This window comes from Xiphophorus maculatus, chromosome 16 (genome assembly GCF_002775205.1).
Source record: "Xiphophorus maculatus strain JP 163 A chromosome 16, X_maculatus-5.0-male, whole genome shotgun sequence".
NCBI classification, from domain to species: domain Eukaryota; kingdom Metazoa; phylum Chordata; class Actinopteri; order Cyprinodontiformes; family Poeciliidae; genus Xiphophorus; species Xiphophorus maculatus.
The window spans coordinates 19,024,369-19,045,821 of NC_036458.1; the positions used below are offsets into that span (position 1 = coordinate 19,024,369).

At 41.2% G+C, this 21,453-nt stretch overlaps 1 protein-coding gene across 3 annotated transcripts in view; it reads left to right on the forward strand.

The window, feature by feature from the left end:
- tnrc18 (trinucleotide repeat containing 18) overlaps positions 1-21,453 on the forward strand; it is a 64,360-nt gene that overhangs the window by 10,403 nt on the left and 32,504 nt on the right. For all 3 annotated transcript variants that reach the window (XM_014471422.2, XM_023348925.1, XM_023348927.1), the window contains exons 3-5: positions 12,069-12,209; positions 15,150-15,254; positions 15,418-17,085. In XM_014471422.2, the coding sequence (XP_014326908.2) occupies positions 12,069-12,209; positions 15,150-15,254; positions 15,418-17,085 (1,914 nt within the window). The remainder of the gene's footprint in view (positions 1-12,068; positions 12,210-15,149; positions 15,255-15,417; positions 17,086-21,453) is intronic.

A 21,453-nucleotide genomic window follows, 5' to 3' on the forward strand; every position in this document is an offset into this window, starting at 1 on the left:
CTAAGCTTGCAATAATTGTGCTTAATAATACTTCAGTTTTTTATATTTATTTTACTGATTCTCTCATAGAATAAGAAGTAGGGAAATTAGTTCAAACAGCAAAAGTAACATTTTCAAGAATAATAGTGCTATGTCAATAAATCACAGTAAATATTTTCCAGATAATAATAAACAAACCAATAGTAAGTTGTCCCTATTATGATGTTAAAAGATGTTAAATATGGATTCAAAGTATCTTCTAGTCTTCCTGTCATGAGCGATCATTATTTACATTGTCGTATGTAAAGCAGCTGACATTGTAAACTGTCTTGAGCTTCTCATATTAGGATTATCATTACAAACACATCATCCTTCGTGTGTGTTCGTTAGAGATGGAGATAGAGATTTCCAAACGGCTTCCAACATTTTCTAAACCACCATGTCTGTTACCGACCGGGACCAGAAGCTCAGATAAAAACAAAACAGAAAAAAATTCTTCTTCTTATCTGCTGCACGTCTTGCTCTCTCTCACTTTCTGGCAGCCTGAATAAACTGCCTGCATGTCATAGAAAATAGTTTCCTGTATCGTCGTTTCTAAACACCGAAAATCGGTGAGCAGTGAATCTTCCCTCAGTCACAGAGTTACTGAAGAGAGTTGTTCTTGGCATGATCTGGTAGCTGGTGAGCTGCTTGCTGTGTGTAGACTTTACCTGAGCAGATAGTCCCGCTAAATTACAAAGCAAAGCAGCGAAAATGTTCATATTCCACCTAATGAGCACCTGGAAACTACCATATATCTCATAAAATCTGCGCATTAAGTAAAAATGTTCTATTTAGATATTTTGAATGAAATGATCAAGACGTTACTTTTACAGAAAACCTTTTATAAAATCTAAAATTATATTTTCTTTTACATGTCTGTGTGAAATCGTCATATTTTGACTCAGAAAAGGCAGATGTCTGGTTTTTACAAGTTCTTTAAAGTCAGCCCCACTTTCTTTACTTTTATAAAAATGTGTGTTTATCCGCGTCGCCGCCTAGCTGTATGTGTCATTTACTGTGACACGTTGTTTTTTTTTGCCACTGAGCATCCATCCATCCTGAGAACATCGGAGCTGCAGGGAACTGTACGTTGGCTTTTTGTCCGGCTGGATTTTGGGCGGTTCAGTCCCATTTCCCCGGTTGTGCTGCACCGCTGTCACACACTCGTGCCTCACTGAGCCAGTGATAATGTTATTAGTAACACCCATGCTTTTTCTCCATTTCCCATTCATAGCAAACTCAGACTTCTGGAAAAACGCCTTCTTGTAATTGATTATTTTCAGAAGAGAGCTTGAAACGCTGAAGAGTATCTGTGCCTGTGGTCCTGTGAAATGTAAACATGTTTTATTGCTAAAATAAAATGGGCCTGAAACAGTTCATCGCGATTAGTTGATTATTGAAATAGCTGTCAACTGACTTAGTAATCGATTAATCATTACCTGGAGTATGCAGGCTCAAAAAATGGCCATTTGCTGAAAGACAAACGTACTCAGAGAAGTAATTATGCCAAAACTGCACAAATAAAATCTACATTTTATATTTAATATGAAAATCCTTCTTGGTCTGTGAATATGTTCAACAAAATATCCCAAAATATCTTCCTCTTTCCTCCTGTGCTGCTGCACGCTTTCGTAAACCTTCCACTCGTATCTGGCTTCTCCTTCGTGCTTTCACACATACAGCACTCCTTTTGTAATCTACGTTTCGTTTGAAGTTTATGTTGCAACACAAAACAGCTAGTATTTGGTAGGTAAAGTGTGGTGTGGCATAATTCCTGGAAATGCTATTTTCATCACACAACAACACCATGGACACTTGGGGAATGCAAATGAATGCCTTGTGTGTGTTAACACAATAATGTTTATGTTTTGAACATATGAAGCTCTGAAATGAGTCAGAGGGAAAGGGTGGAGGGAGTTATGAAATGTGTCTTCCAGAGAGCAGCGGCAGCAGAAAGTCCATTCTTCTAGTATTTATGCTGCTCTGTCTCCCTGTTTTCACTTCATCTCTTTAAATCTCGTGAAATGCCCCATTTTCACCTCTTCCATCCAGAAGGATTTGTTCTATTTCCACAGGCTTTTGGCCTTTCGCTGTGGATAAATCCTCCTGGGTTGTGCTGTGAGTTGCCACAGATGTTGCAGTTGAACCAAGTAACATTTAGATTTTATAACAAAAAACATTCAGAAGCATTAGATTTCATAACTGTTGAATCCCAGCTTAGTCGCTCTTTTTCTCTGCCCAATATCAAGAACACATGCTTCTACACTCTTGATTAAAATTGCGACTAATTACATCAACAGTGATTCTTTTTCTTTTCTTTCCCTTTTTCTCATTTCCATGACACAACAGCGTTGCGGTTTCAAGCTTGATGCGGGTTCCGGCTGCATTTAAATGCATCCGATTTAATTATTGAATCATTTGAACGTCGCCAGCTGCGTCCCCTTGAGGAGAGGGGACAGAAAAAAAGAAGAGAGGAAACTGTTCCCAATGTGGATGTTTGTTTGAGTGAGTTAGCCTGCAGCTCAGGTATGCAGGCTTCAGAGTTGTCTTGGTCTCCTCTAGAAGAGCGTGGAAATGTTGTAACAGTGAGCCTAACTGGATGATCTGGTTGGTCTTGACCTTTGTTGTAGGTCAGTGGTGTTAAACGGTGACTCATTGGTTTTGGCTTGGACTTTGTCTCACTGCTGCTCCAGGTTTTGGTCTTGGTCACGACTCATGAAGTGGTATCTCAACCACTAAAAGTATATCTGGGGCAGCTGAATCTATTCCTCGCATATCGAGTCGGAATGTATTGAAATGAAATATCCCTCTAGGTTTGGACGACACGGCTTAAAAAAAAGAACTAGGGATATGCTGATCCACTTTTTTCACTTCCGATACCGATATCCGAGGTTTAGTATTGGCTGATACAAATCTGATATAGAAAAATATTACTGAAATGACTAACAACGTTTCTTCTTTTTTTAAACAGACATAAATGTAATGAATTACACATTAATTTGATAACTCTGCACCAGTACAGCTCACTTAAATACACTAATAGTTTGACCAGCTTAGTCAAGCATGTAAAAACAATAACTTTAATTTGTTCAGTGCAGTTAGGAGTAGAACAGCTAATGTAAAATAAATAATAACAAAACTGACGTAAACAACAGGTTGACTGTCTTGGTCAAATGTACAAATAAACTGCAACAAACTTTCTTTCAAATAGTTCAGAAAGTGCAATTAGGAATTCCAGATATAGTGTATAATAAATTATGACGTCTCTCAAAGCATAGAATTTTTTCAATATCGGTACCAATACAGATATTAATAGATTGTGCATCTCTATTTCTTATATACAGAGTCAGAATGTATTAAAATAAAAATTCCTTGTAGGTCTGGGCGATACGGCTTAAAAGTGTATATATTTGGTTTAATTTGATTTCTGGTTTCATACATTTTTTCCTTCTTTTATTTTGTCGAACAGAAATAAAAATATTTTCAAAAACTGACTTATTTCAACAGTCTATTTTGAGATTCGACCTGAATTCAAAGTCCAAACACAAAGAAGCTGTGAAACCCGCATGTCAAACAGGACGGTTGGCTTTGGGCGTGCTGACATCACTCTGAACTGTAGAAACTCAGAGTTCATTGGTGGAAAACAAATTTAAAAAATCCACATGTTCCTAAAAATGTAATCTTTAAGAACAAGAAATTTGATTAATTGCTAAAATCGATTTAATAAGCAGCTCTACATTATATCAAACTTTGCATCAAAATAATCTTTTGCTGTTGCAATTTAATGATGACAGTTGCAGTTTGACAATATCCCTGGTATTCATGGAGGTTTGGGACCACAAAAACTACAAATAGCTGAAATCCTTGAATATGTGAAACTTCCTCTAAAAACACATAACTACTGAATTAATATGCATCAATACGCACAATGGAAACTACAATCGTCTTTAGCTCCTCTTTTGCAACCAATCAATGCCAAGGAAGATAAATGGCTCTCCTGGATTGGCTGCTTTGCAAATGCCAAAGTGTAAAGTATCATTGTTCCTATATTCCAGCTTCCCAAGCTGAACCTTCTTTCAAATGTTTGACTTACTCGCTACAAAAAAAATCTGCAACTATGCCGGTTTTCCGTGAATAATTTGGAGTCGCGTTCCTCAGAAAAGGTCCCCAGATGGGTGAATTTGCAGAGACCGAACCGTGGGGAGACTCAAACTGGCGTGCACCAAACCTTTCCCGTCGGTCTGCCTGAGCCCGAGACATTTCTGAGAGAATAAAGAGCGTCTGGGTGTGCGAGGCCGGTCGAGACGTGAGTCATAAAACTTCCAGACGTAACATCAAGAAAAAGAAAAAAAAGATGCTTCTGCAAACATTCTGACTCAGGAGTGCTAACGCTACATTTTTCCCGATCCTGTGCTACTAAAACAGTTTTCCTCCAGTTTGAAACTATATACACTGGCATTATTTGTAGGCCTACTGCATTAAAAACTCCAACTCAATCCTGTGACGTTTGCGGCTGCAGCACGACGAAAGGAGGGGAAGCTTCATCTTGCCGTTTTGTTTTAAGAGGAAATATCTGAAATAATTAGCCTTTATCCCGAACTTCTAACCACAGGAACGAAAACAGATTTTTGGACGAATCTCAGAACACAAAAGGGGGAAAAAAAGTCCTACCAGTTTACCCAGTGTGTCTCAGGCGGCGTGTTTCTCAGTTGTGATGAACGGCTATCGGTTTCCTGGTTAGTTGCACCAGAGATGGATACAACAGCAGACTTTTTACGGTTGTTTGCCGGGAATAAAACCCAGAGATCAATAGAGATCCCCTCTCAGCTAAACCCGCTCCAAATACCACTGATGGATAACAGATGGGTTCACAGAGTCTGTGTAGGTGTTTGTGGTGTGTGTGTGTGTGTGTGGTAGACTTTTATCCCAGAGATTTCTCTCTCACATTTTGTTTGCTTCTGGACGTTTCCCAGCGTTGTCGTTTCTTTTTTGGATCGCGTTTCGGTACATCTCGTATTGATTTGCTGATCGAGGATCTCTCTTTGGGTTTTTTTCTGGATTTTTACATTTTCCTTCCATGTGGGCGTGCTAGCTAGCGCTTCTTATCCGTCTCAATAAGAATCGACTTCCATCCTTTCCTCTGATGCTGATGCTTTTTCTTTCTTTGTTTCTTTCTTATTTGCTTTCGACGAGGATCTGAAAATGAACTCTGGAGTCAGAGAGCGCATCTCTTGGCAACTCGCTCCAGTGTGGTAAACTAGCTGTCGTTTGAACCGCGAGCCAAATGCAGTGTGAGTGTGTGTGGCGAGGCAGTGGGAGGGGAAGGAAGGAAAAGGGAGAGAGGAGAGAAATGAAAGGGTCATTCCAAAACATTTCCCTCTCGGCTTACATTTGGATGTTGTTCCTGGAACAAGGAGGGTAAATGTTTGCCTCGTTCCGCCCCTTCCCACCTTTCCCCTCCCTTACACCATTCAGGAAGGGAAAATGGATACATATATATATTTTTTTTTATGTTTTCCTGTAGGAAGTTGTGTATGTGCCTGCATGCTTCGCTCATATGGGAGGAAAAAACAGCCTCCAGGTAGCTGAGATTGATCCACGCTCTGGTGAGGCATCTGCTCCTCCAACGTGTTTTGTTGAAGAGAAAGCTGCTGACATTAATACAACTTTTAACATGTGGAGGTTGTAAATGAATTCTGTTCGGCTTCCTCGGAGGGATGTTTATGAGTACAACTCCCTAAACATACCAGGTAGCAATTAGAAAGTGAGAATAATTAGACGGAATAACATCAATTTCACGGGATACCTGCCCCATGTGGAAGGAGAGCCGCCCTTTCTTGTATTACTAACACAGAACTTAATGTACTTGATTGGGATTTTATGTGAACATATACAGTATATATATATATATATATATATATATATATATATATATATATATGGCCCCTTTTTCTTCTGACACCCTTCAATGAAATACTGGGCGACTTATAGGCTTCAGTACCTGCATTCTGCAAATAAACCAGCTTTTTATCAAAGGAAGACGATAAGCTTGCAATATTTTATTCTTTCCTTAAGTATATTCGAGGAAGCTCTTTTATTTTTTTTATTAGAAAGTAAAGACAAGGCTTTCCCCAGAAAACCTGCTAAGCCCGGCGGTTGGGTGCTACGGCAGTCATTCATCCAGCGGCCCGTCGTGTTTTTGAGTTAAAAAATGTTTAAAGCTGACAGAAAATTTGAAAATATCACTTGATAATTATGTGTTATTGGAAGATTAACAGCTGAACACCAACTATAAAGTATTAAAAATTAAAACATTTTAAAAAGACCCCACCAGAGCTTAACCTGGTGGGGGCACAAGTAAAGCCTGGTGGCCCGCCAGGCTTATAATTCACTGGAGGAAACTCTGAAAGATATTGCCGTTCCTTCACAATGTCGAAAAATGGAAAAGTTTGGAATTTAAAAAAAATCAGTTTCCAAGAGATAGCTGTGTAAAAAAATCATCCTATGTGAATGTGATGGAAAAGATGACAATAAGGTCACATCTGCTAGTCGTGTCATATGAAGTGTTTGTCAACTCTCACCAAAAGAACTATTTGGGTTACATGTACGAGGTTGGAAGTTTGTTTTCCAAAGCTGCATCAGAACCAGAACGTCTCCCCCTTTGTTTTTCATTCCTTATCCTTGTATAAAACCTACATGTAGTCGCTGCCTGGGAGAGCTTTGCATCCAGGCCTGCTTCATCATTGATTGTCCTACAAGCTCTCTGTGTTGTGCACAACACATGAATAAACCTGATTGAGTGATTTCACCTGAACAGTGCTTGGAAATTGTTTTTTTTTCCATGACAGTGAATAAATTCTGTCGTCTAAAATATGTTAAAGAAAAAGAATTGCTCTCTAAACAGCATTTAATTTAATATTCTATTATTCCTCAAATCAGTCAAATCGGATCCTGATTTTTTCCCCTTATAGATCTGTTTGGTTTGAGTTACTGAGAGAAAGAACTCGCAGATGAACGCTCATTATAAAACTTAAAAGGCTCGTTTCGCCTCTTTTCGTAGTTCAGAGTTTGAAACCGGGTCTGATTTAGTCGGTACAGTAAAGCTCCTCTTCATGTTGGAACGTCTACAAACAGAATAAAGGCAGATAAAACTCCCTCTAAAGAATCTCCGTTTACTTTAGGATTATATAATCCAGGCCTGACTAATCTTAGTGTCCGCTTCGTAAGAAGAGCTGATGCATCTTGCAGAAAAATTAGCTGGTGCCCCCTGCCTGCAGTGCTTGTTCAGATCTTAGCTTCATCTTGGTACTTTATTTTACAGAAACTCACGGATGATTAAACACAACTAGATACTTTACTTGTACCTAGAAAATCTGTTGAAGTATTTATTTTAAAATAAAAAGGTGTGTGAACCCTGAATTATGCACACATTTGTGTTGTTCTATCAAAAATAATGAAAGTAAATTAACTTAATTTCTGGTTGCAGTGTGTGGATGAAACTCAAAAATCCTTAATTTCTGCCAAAGCAAAAATTAAATGTCATATTTAATATCATAAAAGTATTTTCAAAGAGTCGTCGTGGATGTTGACGCTGTTGTCAGCCCTGCAATGAATCTGAAGTTGCCTGATGACTACCATGACATGCTAACAGCGCAATTTCCAGGCAGCAGAGGCAATATTTCACAGCAACAACACCTTCATTTGTTCGCAGGCACTGCTAATCCACCTCATTTGTTTTTGACGCTCCTCTTTAGTTTTCTATCTGGCTGAATGGTTAGAAAACCTTTGGTTCTGCTCTGCGTTCATGAAGTTTGCTTTTCCACTCCTCTGGGATTTGGGGTCAGAGTTCAAGTGTCAGAGTTTGGGGATGTCAAATAACTCCAAGTTGTTTAAAAAAAAGAAAAAGAAAGAAAAAAAAAAAAAAAAAAGGAACAAATCAGATCTGTATTATTAAATGGAGTGTGGCTAATCTTGCAAGGCACTGATTATGTGTTGACAGGTAAATTCCTCTACAAAGCATAGATTTATGACTTTAATAATTCTTGGCATATTTACATAACTCAATTTCCTAATTGTGTTGCCACCACGTCGTGAGCCGGGCTGAGTGATGAACAACGAGTCACGCTGGCATTCAGAACACCAATGTCTCGTAATCACCTCTTTGTCGCAGCTCTTGATGTTTCCGGCAGAACCTGCTTTCCCGGCTTTGGATTGAAATGACCTTAAACGAAATTAGCTCCACAGAGAGAACAGTGGGCTGATAACATCGCCGGGCGCTGACTGTTCGGTTAAATTCAACCTCAGCTGCTGCTGGTGACCTGATTGTCAAATTTATGAGCCACTTGAGTCTCTCTGAATGGATCTGTTGTGTTGTTGAATTCAGTCAGATTTTTGGGGGGGTTTATTCACCGGATCAGGCAGCAGCCCAGGGCGCCGATTATTATTATTTCTTTGGGGGGGGTGCCCATTTTTTATCTCTTTTTTTATTCTTTTCTTTTAATAAATGTGTGTTCTGCAAGAATTGTGCTTTATATATCACTCAAGTGAGTTGTAATCATATTCTGGGGATTTCTATGAAGACAAACAATATTCAGGTAGTTGAAAATAATTAAGAGATAGTCGATTTCTTTTGGAAACAACATGAAGCTGTTGGACATGAAGTATTAAACCTGCCACACATCAATTCATACCTGTTTTTGTATAAGACTTAAGACTGGGCGATAATTGGTTTTATCAATTAATAACATTTTTTTGTTTTTGAACATTTATTTTCTTTTAAATTGGATTGTTTTTTCGCCAGTGTCAGTCTGCGTAAGGCCGCCATCTTCTTGGTCAAGTTTACAGCTTCTGTATATTTTAATTTTAAAGGTCAATTTAATATTGGGGCCTGGCTATGTTTTATGAGAATAAAATGTTATGTTTAAATTGAGAATAAAGTCTTAATATTAAGAATATTTAGACTTCTTCATATACAATCGTACAACAAAGTTGAAATGACATGAAAATAACGTTTGCATATTACCAGAATAAAGTTGTAGTATTAGGAGAATGGGATAGTAATTCTATGAGGACTCCAAAATGTACAATAAAAATTAAAATGAGTAATTAGTAGCAGGACTTTGAAACAATCGATCAAACGACCGACTATTTCCAAGAATCAAAGAATAAGCTGCTCACATCTGATCTTGAAAAGTCTAGAAATCTTTATTCCTTATTCCATTAAGTTGTTCCTCTGGTAAAATCGAGTCTTTAATCTGCTAATATTGTTGCTACATTCTTGTAATTAAACAATTAAAAACAAATTGTAGTCTGGCTCCAATACTCCATTGTACAACTCACTTTTTGACAATATTTTCTGTCATCTGTAAATTCTTCTTTAGAAAAGAAAGCAAGGATATCTGGTATGAAAAAAAACTTTTTTTTTTCAGGCCTTAATGTCATGTCGTTTTCATTAGTAAAATAATTTTTCTTTAGAGGACAAAACTCGCTCCAGCCCAGGGGCCCGCATCCTTGTAAATCCGGCCCTGTACATTCACATAACTGGACTCGAAGGGCCACCAATCCACACACACACACAGAGAGAGAGAGAGAGAGAGAGCACATGTGGGATCATTCACCAAGCCACTGTAACCACAAAACACAATGTTGCCCTTAAACACATGGAGCACAAACCCACGCCCACAGACACACACACATCCATGCAAACACGGTGAGACCTTAATAAATCTCTATGTAATAAGCCCGGTGTGGAAGGTTCCACCTACGCAGTGTGTTCAGAGCAGAGAATAAAGGCTGAGTGTATATATATATATATATATATATATATATATATATACACAGCTCAGTGATTAATTGGAAAGCTGCATTTGGTATTGATTTGAAATGCGGAGTGTGTGTGTGAGAGAGTGCACAGGCGCTGACAGACTGCACCTTTAATGTACTGATTTAGATGCAGGGGGAACTCGGCATATCTCTGAGATTCCCACCGGAGTCATACAGAAACACACACACACACATTCTGTCCCTTTCCCTGCCACCCCCTACACACATGGTTAGGTTTATCAGAGTAATGGCGGTGCAGTAATGGGCGAGGACGAGGAGGATGATGGTCATGCTGGTGGTGATGGTGGGGGTTGGCTGAACCATGAAACTCCTCAGAGGACCAAAGCAGGCAGTAATGATTCAGAGGGTGTGTGTGTGTGTGTGTGGGTGTGGGTGTGCGTTCGTGTTCTTGGTGAGATTGCAAACACAGAAAGGGCAGAGTCAAATAAAAACAATCGATAGCTGTATCATGTTCAGATATGGGATTGTTTTACGAGGACTCTGTGGAGGAACTGGCTTTGATGGCGCGCCTTGCTTTGATCAGACCGCACGTGATTTCTAGGGCCTTTAATGGCCACTGCAGCTCCAGCCGTCTCTGATTAGGACCGGGCGATGTGGCCTTTCCTCTGCCTACATGTCCCAGAATTCTGTGCGGTTCTGGATCGGAGTTCAGTGAATTTATTGAACACTATCGAACATGGTGTCTGTTGATAATATGGCGGCTTATTCTTGCCATTGTAGACAGAAAAAGAAGAGGAGGAATAAATCTCCCGCCATGAAATCTGAGACAATTTCCATCTAGAAAGCAAGGAAATTTCTGAATTTGAAAAAATCAAAAACTCTTGACTTTGAAATTCTCAAAAATTTTAGACATCTCAAAACCTTTTTGGCGGAAATGTACTTCTCCTTTCTACAGTGGTCCTAATACGCCGTCGTACGATATTGATCATGTATCTACAGCTATGTACATTATTACTGATTTATTGTTCAGCCCAATTTCTGAGTGATTTCCATCCGTCTTTCCATGAAGAAGAAAAGCATCCAGCTGGCATGATGCTGCCACCACTGTGCTTCACAGTAGAGACGTTTCACACTCGTACCGTTTTGCATGTAGGCCAGAACGTTCCGTTTTGGTCTCATCTCATCAGATTACCCTCCTTCTGATGTTTCCGGTTTTAATCACGTGGTTTACAAATATGTGCTACTTTGGGGTTTTTCTCTAAAATTCCCATGACATACATACGCCTACAATAAACAATAAATCAATTAATCGTATAATAAATGACAAGAAACTCAGTGACTTTCAGTTTCTTGGTTTATCGTTTTTTTCTACCAGAACTGGTCTTCAAGTCTGGTGCTTTGATCTCAACTATCCCCTTTTTTGAAAGACAGTTTTGCTTACAGAGATTCATAATTAATTTTATTATGAAGTGTTATTGAGTAAATAATGACACTTGTAATGCAAAGTTGCTGTTTATGTTTATGACAGTGCCATGTCAGTCTTATGCACACCCCGTCAAATGAAGTGTTGCCGAGAATTTTTATTTCTCGTTTCCTCGATTAATTTCAATTCATGTTTAATTTGAGTAATGTTTAAAAAAAACAGATGGCGGTATCAGAAATTACTATTTTTTTTTTTACTATTGTTCCATGAGAGCTTCAATAAATAAAAACAAGTTTGATTAAATGTAGTTACTATGCGCGCTTTGAGTCACATTTCAAATGAGAATATTTTTCGAGAGCAATATTTGTGTTTGTGCCGCTATGAATTAGCCTGTTGCCTAAACAAGAAGTAACAAATAGTTTTACATTGTCATTTTTAGCGTTATCGCAATAGTGCCGTGAAATATTGTGATAAAAATCCAAGTCCATGCTAGCTGTCGCCGTGCGGCATCTTTATTTGATGGTGTAAATCAGCCGGTCCCTGGGAGAGACATTCCCCCGCTCGCCTCCGCTCCTGTTGTGGTTTTCAGCCTGCAGCTACGTGAACCGTCCCCGTCGTGTTCAGCCAGCCTGTCTGTGTTGTTGAGATGGAGCGGATGGCGGTTCTGTAATAATGTGATTACAGCATAGAAACATCGGCGCGTATTGATTGAGCTTCCTAAACCCGGACATAAAAGCACAAGAGTAAAAATCCATTCATGTTGTGTGTTTTTTTGTTTTTTTTTAAACTTTGGTTCTGGTGGTTTTTCTGGGTGACTGAGAGTCTCTGTGCTTTCTCGCAGGTGAGGCCTTCCCAACAGGCTCCAGCCCCTTTCTGTCAGGTTACCCAGGCCCGTCCTCGTTGACCTCTGACCCCGCCTACAGGTCGGCCAATCCCAGCAGTCTGCAGATGGCACAGCTTTGGGCGTCGCACGCTCACGAAGGTAAATAACCCGACGAAACTCCGGCTTTTCTATCCGCTGTCTGCCCATAATTCAAAGGCACCAGCGTTGCCACGGTTTCAGGACTTTTTTTTGCTGGAGCTCAATCCCCAGAAGGCCCGTTCTTCTTCTGCTTCTGCTCCCACCAGCAGGGTCCCGTTCCATTTCTGTGTCACGGCCGGCGGCTCCACTCTCAGCTCCGTCCTAAATGCGTCTCTCTCCCTCTGTCCTCAACCAGTCCTTCCCTTTCTTTCGCCCAACCTCTGTTACTGTAATCTATCTTTTTCTCCTTCGTCCTGCTCGGCGCGTCTCAGTCCGCCTCTTTCCAGCACTGCTGCCCCACTTTTCAGTGACATCTTTCTCGGTGCTCTCTTTCTTTCCGAGTGTCTTTGTTCAGGACTGCTCGGCGAGTGATTAAATCTTGCGTCTCTCTTCGTTCCCTTGTGCCTTTTTTGTGACTTCTTATCGCGTCGCATCTGGGTAGAAGGTCAGATAGGAGGAAAGGCATCTGACACCGCATGCTGGCAGCGTAGAGAAAAAAGGACAAACGGATTCCAGTTAAGATTTCCTTTAAAACTGATTGCATCACCTTAGAGGCACAAAAACCCGTTCAGCGATTCAGATTGGAAGCTGTGTGATTAGGTTTTTTTATAGACTTTAGACTTTTTTTTTAGCTACTTTCTCTAATCCAAGGACTTGCCAAGGGTAAGGAACCAGCTAGTGATTACATCTGTGATTGTAACTCACTGGTCGACCTTAAGCTTCCTGCAGTAACAGTAATAACTCTGACCTCCATAAAGGAAGCTTATATTTTTATGGGTTTTTTTAAATCTCCTGCCCTGCTACACCTTTTATGATAAAACCAAACAATCACAGATCAAGGTTTGAGATACATAAATGAATTGGTACCATGCCAGGATATTTTGTAACTACATTTAAAAAACATAGTTTGTTTCTGTTACAGTGCAAAAACCTTCTGTCATGATACAATAACCAATGATGAAACAAGCATTAAACGTCACATTTCGCCAAATCCCATCTTCAAAATCACCAAGCAAATATACATCAAATAAGTTGATCCACGTTCCACGTACTGCTGATCGAATGCAACTCTTAAAGGAAACTCAGCGTTTCGGTATCTTGAAGTCTGTTCCAGATTTGATTCTCCAAACCAGATTTGGTTTAAAAACTCTTCTTTCGTTGGGCGGCCATGTCTTAGAAGGTTTGCCACTGTCCCACGCTCTTCCCGTTTTCAGATGATGGACGTAGCAGTGCTCTTTTTCCTGCTCTTAAATAACGGCTACTTTGTGTTCAGATCCCAATAAAATACGTTGAAGTTTGTGGTTAAAATTTGTGAATGTTCACAGGATGGTGAACACTGCAACCGAGAGGCTGTTTGACTTTATATTCTGACAAAGGAGGAGGAGATATCGCATGAATGACTGGACTTGGACACTTGATCTAAGTTTAGCTCTAATTGATGCTTTGCTATTTGAAGCTAAAGGAACTCAGTTCTGCCCAAAGGCTACAAAAGCCACATAACTCTCTTGATATTTTTGATATGTCTTTGATATGAAAGACATCCGTCTCAGACTGAGAGAGATTTCTAATACCCGATGTCTGACTGTAAGAGCAGCTAATGTTTTCAAAAGCTGCAGACATTTCCAGCCAGGGATGCTACGCCAGGGCTGTAAGTCTTCGTGTGCAGCTGTTATCTTTGGTTAAGGGAAACTTTACGAGAAACTCCTCCTGCATAGCTCCACTCTTAAACCACCGTGCCTTTTTCGAGTGCCCGCTTTGCAGCTCCTTTCTTCTATCCCATAACAATCCCACCGCTCTTCTCCATTGAGTTTTCCATGTAGGCGGACAGGTTTGTTTAGTTTTTTTTATTTCCGGTGCTTTGTGCGAGAGTATTAACAGTTTTCAAATGGAGAACGCCACACCCTTGTGTCTATTTTCCGTTAACGTTTGTGTCTCGTTAACAAAGCATTCTCGCTGTTATTTCGCTGATCCATTTTTAACATTAAACTTTGATCTTTTATTAGTTCCTTCCCTTGGTATTGTTACTCATTGTTTTTTTTTTATATAGATACTGTGGGGGAGGGTTTAGAAGTTTCCAAGGCGGGGATCTAAATTAAGATCTAGTCTCTGAGAGCAGCAGCTGCCCACTGGGCAGACTTTGGCTCGACAACCTGAAGTGACCCAGGACCAGATGACTACGCCATCAGCTGGAATAATTTCTTTTTTTAAGAATATTAAATCAGATTATTTGGAAAATTCATTTAACATCTCTGTCATGTCCGAATTCCTAATTTTTCTCCAGTCTGAGACATGTTTTATTTTGTATAATAATCCTGGAGACTGGGCTTTGCACCTTTATAGATCTGTTTTGCTTTTTCCTCTAAATATTTTCATTTAAATCTTTTTATTATTATTATTATTATTTTAACAATAAAAAAACTACACCCCAAACACTACAGTTCTAAAAAGACACTTTCTACTGAGCTTGATTTCTCTTGGAGGTTGGAAACAAATAGTAATAGATCATCGGCGTAACGTTTGACACTTCAGAATGTTCTGAATTTTTATTAAACTTCTAATAGATATCAGGATGAGATTGATAAACATGGCTAATAACATCTGACTGACTGAAGCCGTCCTGTCCTATGCCTTGCTAAAGATTCAAGGTTTGAGATTATTAGTTTAAAGGGGAGAAGATATAAGAACATTTTAAAGCCAATTGGTAGAATCCACCCTGGTTTCTAACAGTAAAACACAACTCCCACACTTTAACACTTGAAGTTATTTAAAAGTGAACCTGCACCAAATTTAACATCTTGACTCTTTTTTTACTTGAGAAAAGCCTAAATAATTACATTTTGAAGCAGTTAGTGGTGTTTCTCTTTTTGTTACTGGTGATGTTTCTCTTTTTGTCCCCGCCAGGCTACCCTCCCCTCCCAAGCAGCCTTTACTCCAGTCCCTACTTGTCTCTGGGCCGCCTGGAGACGTCCTCGCTCTCCCAACATCCTCTCTATGATCCTCACAAAGGTCAGTAACCCCTTACAGCCGCAATCATGGAGACAATCACGCCCAAAATTGTTTGTCTTCATGATGTGATTACTTTTGCCGTCCTCTGATGGCGTTTTTTCTGCAGTGCTCAATCTCTGAAATAACCTGTGCAAACAAAACTTTGGGTTTGTTTTTTGTTCAGATGGATACTTCCTGACGTCCTCACTGAGCCAATCACCTCTGCACCCTCCATCTGCGTCCTTGGCCACTCCTTCCAGCTCCACGCCTCCCCAGAGGACGTCCCGGGATGGGGTCAGGGACAGGACGTATCGGACAGAGAGAGAGCGGGACAAGGAGAGGGAGAGGGAGCGGCTGCGCGAAGAGTCACGGCCGCACAGCGTGGTGGATCTGACGCAGGAGACGCGAGGCGAGGACGACCGCAAGGCGAGCAGAGATCGGGACCGAGAAAAGGACCATGAGACGGACAGAGACAGGGAGAGGGACGGTTGGTCCTTCCATCCTCACCAGCAAAAGTTACACTCCTCCCACCCTTTGGCGGTGGAAACCCGATCCAGACTGTCGCCTCCACAACCCTCCTTCCCTCTCAGTGAGGGTCGGTTCCTCGGTTCTGAGAAAGACCGAAGGGGTCGGGAAGAGGAGGGCGCTTCTCGACCCCACCACTGCCAGAACTCCAACTCCAACAACTCCACCTCTCTTTCCGAGCGGCAGCGGAGGAACGAGTCTGTGGCCACGGCGGCCGGGACCCTGCACGCCTCCTACGTCCTCCCCCCTCCGTTACAGCAGCCCGGCGCCGGTCTTCCCCACCTCCTCACACCCAGAGAGCAGCGAGTCAGCGCGCCTACGTATGTGCCTTCTGTGGAGGTTTACGACGAGCGGGTAGGGCCCATCCAGATCGCCTCACAGGCCCGGGACAACAAACACAGAGACAGAGAGCTTGAACGAGACAGGGACAGAGACAGGGAGAGCTACAGGTTTCATGAGAAAAGCCTCATGGAGCATCCTCGGCTCTCCCAGTCAAGCGAAACGAACAATCAAAGAGAGGAAGGTTCCGTCATTTGCTCCAACGGTTCTCTCAGTAAACGAAGCCAGGACGCATCTTTCTCCTCAGGCCGATCCCGCTTCAGTCCAGAAACCAGGGACCTATCCAAACACTCGCTCAGAGTCGGCATCGGGTCAGAGTCTAAGTGGAACGCCATGACCCCGTCGGCCCACTACGCCACCAATCACATGGCCGCTTTGGCGGCCCAGCACGGTCACAATCTCTCCGCTCCCCACAGCCAGCCGTCGCAGACGCAGAAGTCCGGTTCCCCTCACTCGTCGCATCGACCCAGCAGCTCGCAGTCCTCCCACAGTCACTCGCCACAAACGCATGGACATGGGCGCGCGGCCGAGGATGGCAGCCAGAGGCGCTACCTGGACCAGTCGGGGCTTTTTCGGCCTGCAGCGTCCGCCGGCGGAGAACACCCGGACTCGGCGGAGGTTTCGGCCATGCAGAGTTTGATTAAATACAGCGGGAACTTTGCCGCCGATGGGCCCACGTCTTCCAGGCACATCATCGACGGGAGGGGGCCTTTCGGCGGTCTGGGGAACATCGTGACGGGTGCCGAGAGGGAAAAAGAAAGGGAGCGGGACAAGGAACGAGCGCTGAGGGTCCCTCCTCAGCTGAAGAGGGAACAGGAGCGGCCGGACAGCGCCCGCTCCTTCAGCAGAGAGGGGGAGGGCGAGGTGCGACACCCTCCTGTCGGGATCGCCGTTGCTGTGGCACGGCAGAGAGACAGCGGGAGCTCCAGTAAGCAAACCAGCGGAGGCTCCGACACACAGAGACCCCTGCTGCAAACAGCTATCAAAGGTAATGCCTTTTATTCAGCTGGAACTAGTTTAAACTCTCTGCTGCTTCCTTTATTTATTGCAGACTGGTCAAAAAAGTAATCTTAGAGTGAAATCGAAGTCTTCGCTGGCTTCTGCTTTCCACTCCTGTGTGGTTTCTGTCAGAATCGTGCTCCGCATCACTACCTGAACCGGGTCGAGATGATTCCTCACTTCACTTTTGGAGAATAATGGAAGATTCATTTCCTTATTGTAGAAAGGTCACGTTTCCTCTGCAGCTATTTGATTTTTTTAGCCATTCAGGTCTTGCACTGTGACCTATGTCGTAAACCTTTGTAAAATATTAATAATCCTGTTGCAGATACAGGTGAATCGATCACAGTCATGTGATTTGCTTTGACTCTCCTGTTCATACACATTTGACCTGATTCTGTTTTCTCTTTAAGAGCTTTAATATAAGAACAGAACTCAATATTATTTCTTGTTTCCTTCCAGTTTCGTCAACGGTGACTTTTATATTAGGACTAGGGGCGACGTCACACCAGGTGTGTCTGGGAGCAGTTGTTGTTAAACAGGGTTCTACTATTTTAAGGCAAAAACAAAATAATGTCATGGACATTTTAAGCTTTACTCTTTAGTTTCTAGACTTTTCTTTAGTTAGGGATGCATGGTATATCAACACTTATATCGATATCGGCCGATATTAGTAAATTTTTTTTACATATTGGTATTAGTCCAATAAATAAAACTGGGCCAGTATTAATAACTGATGCTTGTTTCCAGCTTGTTGCTGTTTGTTTTTGGAGGGGAAAGGGACAAGAATTGTCTTGTGGTATTTATTTGGCCATGTGAAAGTGATGCAAAGGATTGTGGGTAGTTTACCTGAAGCAGAGAAGCAATGGTGAAGCCATGGATGTGACCTTAAGATATCAATATTGGCCCAAATGATCACATCTGTGCCTCCTCAGCTGTAATGCATTCAGTCTTCCTGTTATCCTTAGGAAGCAGGAAGTGCAGCTCTCTCTCTCGCTCTCCCGCAGCCTAAATAAACACCAGACATGTCACCACTACCTATAGAGTCCATCTGAACGGCTTCTTAAATCTTTATTTACCTTTTATTGCAACAGGTTGTGTGTGGAGAGGTTTTTGGGCGTTTCTAAATCAGCTGATCTCCCTGAAAATTGCCCCGGTTCTGGTCACTAGTTCATTTCTCTGCTCGTCTCCTGACCCGTTTGTGTGAACCTGTCGGCCCTCCTGCTGTAAAACATGCTATTCTTGGACTCACTCAGCTCTAAGGTTCCTGCTCAGTGTCTTGTCTTTGTCCTGGTTTCAGCCTCCGCTCAGGGCTCCTTCTGTCCTCCTGCTATTCAGCGCCTCTCCCTCTGTCTTTAGCTCTTTTCTTTCGGGTTGCGTCTCCACCCTTCCCTCCTTTCTAAAGAGGTTTTTGTAGAGGTGCTCTCTCCTCTTCCCACCTCAGGCCCCCTTCACTTTCTCTGCTGTTTTCTTTGGCTACCCATACTCCACTCTTCCCCCTCTGCGTTAAACTTGTCACTCCTGTGTGCAGTGGAAAGCTACAAGCAGGTTCTGAATTACAATAAGACCCTGGTTGTGTTGCTAAGCAATGGATCAATCTTAAGTAACTCTGAGTGTGTGTGTAGCAGTAACTATAAATGTTTGCTGGTATTTATTGTCATGCCTAGGCTTCCTTCATCTTGAGGAACACTTCATAGGCTCTCTGGTGGAAAAAAAAAAGTTAAAATTTAGATTTTTGGCTCCAGCAGAATATTTATAAACACTTTATTCTGCATAAAATGATTGATTTCATCAGTGTGTAAGCATCTCTGCCTACTCATTCATCCAGCAAAACCAATCCATATAGTCAAATGTACTGTTGATATTATATCCTAGCAAATATGACATCCAATCAATGTTCAGCTACAGTGATATTACTTTTATTTTATTTATTTTTTTTACCATAGTGAGAGTTATGTGATAATTTGTGCAGCTTTGATGTTAAGTAGGAAATTCAGTATATACCAAGATATTTGTGATTATAATATTGGTCCAATAATCTGATGATGTTTTCCTGATGGAAGAAGTCTTAATCCTGTACTGCAAAAACACAAAAAAGTGTTTAGTTTTAGTCTAGTTTCCATTGCAAATATCTTAAGTGCATTTGAAATAAGACAAATAACTTAAAAAGTAATTTTTTAGCTAAACATAAGGGCTTGTTTTAAGTCAATGATTCATAAATATTGATCAAAACGTGCTAGTCCCACTGGCAGATTACTTTAATTACAACAAGACATTTTCCCATGTTATAACTGAAATAATCTGCCAGTGGAAGTAGTACATTTTTATCAATATTTATGAATTATTGAGTTAAAACAACCTCCTAATTCTTGCTGAAAAGTTACTTGTAAGTTTGTTTTGTCTCATTAAGTAAGATGATGTGTTTTTTGCTGTGTAGATTCTTACATTTAAACAGGCAGTAGATGCAAAAGACTAGTAAAAAGAATCAATGGCTGTGCAGATGGAGAAAAATAATAATAAAGGGAATATCAGGATCTAACATCACAGATGGGTCACCGGGGCTCGGCCGACATTCCCGGCGTTTCCTACATCCCTGCAGCCGGGCCTTATCTGGACTCTTGGGAAATGTGACGAGGCGTCGCTAAATCCCTATACATAAACATCAGGGTGCCTCATCAAAATGTCATGTATGCAGAGTCATCAGGCCAGCAGCAGGTGTTGCTTGTATCATTTTTAAAATGCCTCTTAAAAACCAAATCATGCTGCGTAATTCACTCAACTTCAACGAACTTCACACTTTTGAGATTTTGTTGACACATTTCCAGTTTCCAAATGTAGTCTGTTTGGTAACACAAGCGCTAAATTAAGAAAACTCATATACATATATTAGAGCTGGACCAATCAGGTTCTGATTTATGATCAGAGTTTGGACTTGATTTAGTAATATGTTGAATATTTCTCTCCAGGAATAAAACTGTTTTTGTTCCTGACTTTACTCCTACTGTGAATGCTGTTCTAGTCATACTGCTGGTTAGAGTCACAAACCTGTAATCATTTATCCACCGATATGCAGGTTGGCAGGTCACCTGGGGTTAAGTGCCTTGCTCAGGGGCGACACATTGAAGGTGAAATTGACAACTTTAGTATTTTAATACTACAACTTCATCCACTGACCCGCTGCTGCTCCTGATTACAGAAAGTGACTCTAAACTTGTTCTTCCATCATCCATCCTTCTTTAAGTACACTTTTAATTCCTTCTGTTCTTATTACTTTTATTCTTTTGCAATTCCTTTCTTTCTTACCAGTGTCTTTCTCTCTTCATCCCTTGTGTCTTTTATTCCTTTCTTACTTTGGTCCTTTCTTTTCCTACATGACTTCTATCTTACACTCTCCATTCCTTCCTCCACTGATCCTTCATTTCATATGTATTTAATTTTATCCTTTCTTCCTTCTGTTCTTTCTTCCATTCTTTGTGCTTTTGTTTACTTTATCTGCCTGCTTTTCTTTCCTCCCATGACTCCATACTATTTTAATTTATTTCATTTTTTTATCACTTTTATCTTTGCTTGTTGTTTTCTTTCTTCCTCGTGTCTTCACTACTTTTCTTCCTTCGTAATTCCTCTTTCCATTGTTTCTTTTCTTTCCTTTTCATGCTGTTTTTCCTTTCTTCCTTCATCCCTCTGGTCATTTATTCCTTTCTTACTTATCTCCTTTTTCTTTACTTGAGTCCTACTGTCCTTTTTTTTTACTTTCTTTCCTTCATTCTCTCTTCTATTTCTTTTATCCTTCTTTGTGCCCTTTCTTTCCTTCCTTGCAATGCTGTCTGCTTTCTTTTCTTACTTCCATCTAATCTTTTTTCCTTCCTTTATCTTCCTTCCAGTTTTTTAACAGCTGATATTTAAAGTCTTGTCATCATAGACATTCTGTAAATTCATGATAAACGTTATTTTTTTATTATATTTATTTATTGGGCTCTTAGATGGAGGGAGCATCGCTCATTCCTGTCTTCCTGTCCAGCATGTGGGACGGCTCTCTGTAGCCTTGGTAACCGAAGCCTTTCCTCCAGAGCATATAGGGGATTGTTAAAGTACTCTGTCCCTTTGGAGGCTTCACACACACACCCACCCACACACACACACACACACACACACACACACACACACACACACACACACACACACATGGAGCAGAGCTGAAGGGTCCAGCAGCACATTAAGCCCCTCTGCTGCCCGGGGACCTCCAGTCTGATGAGATGGAGGGGGCTTCAGGGGGCTTCAGGGGGGATTCGGCTTGGAGAGCCTCGTGTTTATTTTGCACAGCCTGGTTGAGCTGCTGTCAGTTTTCCCCCCTCTGACA